The sequence below is a fragment of the Silurus aristotelis genome, assembly GCF_946808225.1.
Source record: "Silurus aristotelis genome assembly, chromosome: 17".
Classification (NCBI taxonomy): domain Eukaryota; kingdom Metazoa; phylum Chordata; class Actinopteri; order Siluriformes; family Siluridae; genus Silurus; species Silurus aristotelis.
Window position 1 is genome coordinate 3,831,032 of NC_139590.1, and position 3,925 is coordinate 3,834,956.

Here is a 3,925-nt window from a genome sequence, read left to right on the forward strand (position 1 = left end):
CTAATTAAAGCTCTCTCGTGAAGGTTGCCTGCTGCACCACACCCTCCCGCAGCTGGCGTTCGAAATCAGATTAGCGAGTGGTCTCCCTGCAGACGCAAGATTTATCTTGTGTACACTTATCTCCCTGTAAGTGAAGGAAATCCACAGAAAAGCAGAATGAAACCACACCACGGTCGTGCCGCCGCCCTGAGAACACGAACGATCGCTTTTTTTTACTGCTTTTACACTTTTAATGAAAACAGGCCAAGCGTAGACTTGAGGCACCTGATCTAGGAAACACACATCCAGGCACTGACAGACACAACAGCCTGAACGGCGAGCCAAGTTTTGGTACGTTTTGGATGCATGAGATGTAACGTAAAGACAGAATGCCACTATTGTGTGAAGTACTGAGCGTGAAATTGACTGCCTCAAGGGCATGCATTAGACTGAAAATATGAGCTTAAACACACACACACACACACACACACACACACACACACACACACACACACACACACAATGAGGTTTGAAAAAACCTAGAAGAAGCTAGGATTAATAGTTGCCAGTGGAGACCAAGCAAGTCGGGTCACTGAAACGGGGCACCTGATAAACATTTGCCTGGAAAAACACTTTAAGGACTCCAAGGTGAAAGTGGTCCCAAATACACAAGGCTAAAAAACTTTCCACATTTGTGAGCACTCAGGATTCATTAAGAATGCAAAGATTTATGCACACACATACACACAAACACCAGAGCTGTCCGGTTGTCATGTGCTCCTGTTTTTTTTTTTTTTTCCTCCCAAAATCCCCTGCTTGTTCACGTCATGTGGGACCCATTTGCTTGTCCAGAGCTGTCTCCTTCACACTCTCCACCTACAAAATAAAGCCTGTTAAAACACCCCCCACCCCCATCGCCTATCTGACTCTTTCACACACGCACACACACACACACACACACACACACACACACACACACACACACACACACACACACACACACACACACTCTCCTGTGAACAAACAAAAATGCTGAAGCCTTAATGACATTTGGTTTTGAGGAATAGAAAAGGAAGGGCAGCGAGGAGAGGGTAAAATTAGGGGCAGAGTCGAGGGGGTTTTTCTGTAAAAGGGTTTGTTCTGTAAAATAAAACTTTTTTATATTCGAAACAGCTTCCTGTACAGGTGCGTGATGTAGAAAACGGATTAACGAGCTGTTCAATTGATGCACGAGAGCTTGACACATACAGAAGCAGACGCCAAAGCCGTCATTTGAGGAAGCTTGGGAAAAAAAAACCCTAAAAACAGCAATAATAACAACCCGGCTGTTTAAATACAAATATATAATTATATTCATATATATATATTTTGTACAAATATTATTTACAGTGCACATCATAAACACAGTTTACTAAGGGAAAAAATTTCAATGTCTAAAAGGCACCCCCCATCCTGCCCTTCCTCCTCCTTCCCCCACGGCTCACCACCCCTCATCTACCGTTCGCCGGATTCCCAGCTTGCATCTTGATCTTGCTGTATGAGTTGAGGAGGAAGAGTGAGGAGAGGAAAGATCATTGAGGACTATTTAAGGAGTGTCTCAGCACGTGGCACGGAAACACACTTTTTTTTTCTTTCATTTGGTATTTCTTGTCCATTTGCAGGGATGAAATACAAAACAAAACAGCAATTAAAAAAAAAAAAAACACTCCTAAACATTCCCCAAATGTCCAATAAATGGCATATGATATTCAGCAAATGTCAATAACCAATACTGAGGATAAGCACAGATTTGTGTTTGTAAATACAAAATGCATTCTGCCTCCAAAAAAAAAGTTACATTTCCTTGCTGTGTCCTCATTTGTCCCATTTTCTACACTGTGGTCTCTCCATTTTGTCCGGTGGTCAAGCGTGTGTAAAACTTCCTCCACGAGTGCAGTGTCTTTCCAGACCAGATCCAGAAGCCAGAGGTGATGCCCACGATGAGGGTCATGAGGTATTTGATCATGTAGACAGTGAAGTCGGGGCTCATGCGTGGCACAGGCTGCATGGGACACGGAATAGCCAGAGTCTTGCATTGTGTGCTGATCCAGCTGCGCTCCCAGTGCTCGCGGAAGGCCTGCTCATAGAAGAAGCAAGCAATGACAATAGTAGCCGGCACCGTGTAGAGCACAGAAAAGACGCCAATGCGCACCATGAGGCGTTCCAGCTTTTCCGTCTTTGTTCCGTCATGCTTCATGATGGTACGGATGCGGAACAGAGAGACGAAACCTGCCAGCAGGAAGGACGTCCCGATGAAGAGGTAGATGAATAACGGTGCAAGGACGAATCCACGCAGAGGTTCGATATTGCTTATGCCTACGAAGCAAATGCCGCTAAGAACATCGCCATCAATCTGCCCCATTGCCAGGATGCTGATGGTTTTTGCCGCCGGCACGGCCCACGCCGCCAGGTGGAAGTACTGCGAGTTGGCTTCGATGGCCTCGTGCCCCCACTTCATCCCTGCGGCAAGGAACCAGGTCAAAGACAGTACAACCCACCATATAGAGGATGCCATGCTGAAGAAATAGAGCATCATAAAGAGGATGGTGCAGCCCTCCCTTTTTGTGCCTTGGACTATTGTTTTATAGCTGCCTTCAAAACTCCCGTTGCATACCACTTTGTCTCCTAGGAAATAACCGGTAATGTACGCAATGGACACCATGGTGTAGCAGCCGGACAGGAAGATGATTGGGCGCTCGGGATATTTAAAACGCTGCATGTCTACTAAATATGTAGTCACGGTAAACAGCGTAGATGCACAGCACAGGCAAGACCAGACTAGAATCCAAACACGGGCAAATTCAATCTCCTGGTCTGTAAAAAACATGTAGGCTCCGTGAGTCCTGGATGACTCGCATGGAGCACCACAGTCCATCTCCCCGAGGAACTTGTAATTAAGGTAGGACGGGACCTTGAGTTTCGGTGGGCAGCGGAAAGGCTTATCAGGCGGGGAATATAAATGGACACCAGGAGTGCCTGCTGGGGGCATGTGTGTGGGTGCCACGGTGGCCGCTGATTCATTCTGCCCCACACATATTTGACCATCTCCTAACACTGGGAAGTTCTCACACCTCAGCCGCTCCGGCCACTGAAACCCGAACTTGTTCATGAGGGCTTCGCAGCCGTGCTTAGCACTTTCACAAATAGACCGGCAAGGAGGAATGGCTTTTTCCAAAACGGTGCAGACAGGTGCATACATAGAACAGAGGAAAAACTTGAGCTCTGGAGAACACTGTACCTTGACGAGCGGATAAAACTGGTGAACCTCTAAGCCGGCGTCATCTTGGTTGTAATGTCCGACTAGGTTCGGCATGATGGTTTGGTTGTACGCGATGTCTGTGCAAAGCGGAATAGTGATCGGCTGACAGAATCCGTGCTCTGGAACGGCTATCCCATGATCTCCGTTATGCTGACCAGACACCGAGACCAGGCAGGAGAACAGCAGCAATGTTAAGAAGGTAGCTGAGCTGCAACTTGTCTCCATTGTCCCGGGTCAAGCACCTAAACTTGAGCTGAAATGTCTCAAACGTCTGCACAAAGTTAAGGTTTGGAATAATGCATTTTTTTCTATCACTGAAGTAATCCGGAGCAAGAACTTCACGGGGAAACTTACACAGTGGAAACGTGTTGCCTTGCGAGCGATGACTGACTGCCTGACTTTTTTTCTCCACTCTTTGTCCCATTGGACGGTTTCAAACCTCCCCCTCTCACTATTCAGGCTCTCTCGCAGTGATAGGAGAAAGAGGAGGGATTTAGGGGCGGTTGAAACAGACATCCTTTCAAACTCTGCCGTCTGGTGGATTTCTGAGGAACCACAAGCTGGAGAACGTCACACACCACACACACACACAGGAACGTTTACACATAAACGCTATGATGAGGTTATGTTCGTCTATTAAAGTGAGAT

The 3,925-nt window shown here is 46.8% G+C and overlaps 1 protein-coding gene across 1 annotated transcript; it reads right to left on the reverse strand.

Moving 5' to 3' along the window:
• Positions 1–206: 206 nt before the first annotated feature.
• Positions 207–3,696, reverse strand: fzd2 (frizzled class receptor 2). The gene has a single exon (XM_083565641.1). The coding sequence runs from the start codon at positions 3,500–3,502 to the stop codon at positions 1,850–1,852; it is 1,653 nt and encodes a 550-aa protein (XP_083421767.1). The 5' UTR covers positions 3,503–3,696; the 3' UTR covers positions 207–1,849.
• Positions 3,697–3,925: the final 229 nt, after the last annotated feature.

Bases quoted from the DNA above. Each gene is read 5' to 3' on its own strand.
- fzd2 (XM_083565641.1), bottom strand. From the start codon at position 3,502: ATGGAGACAAGTTGCAGCTCAGCTACCTTCTTAACATTGCTGCTGTTC.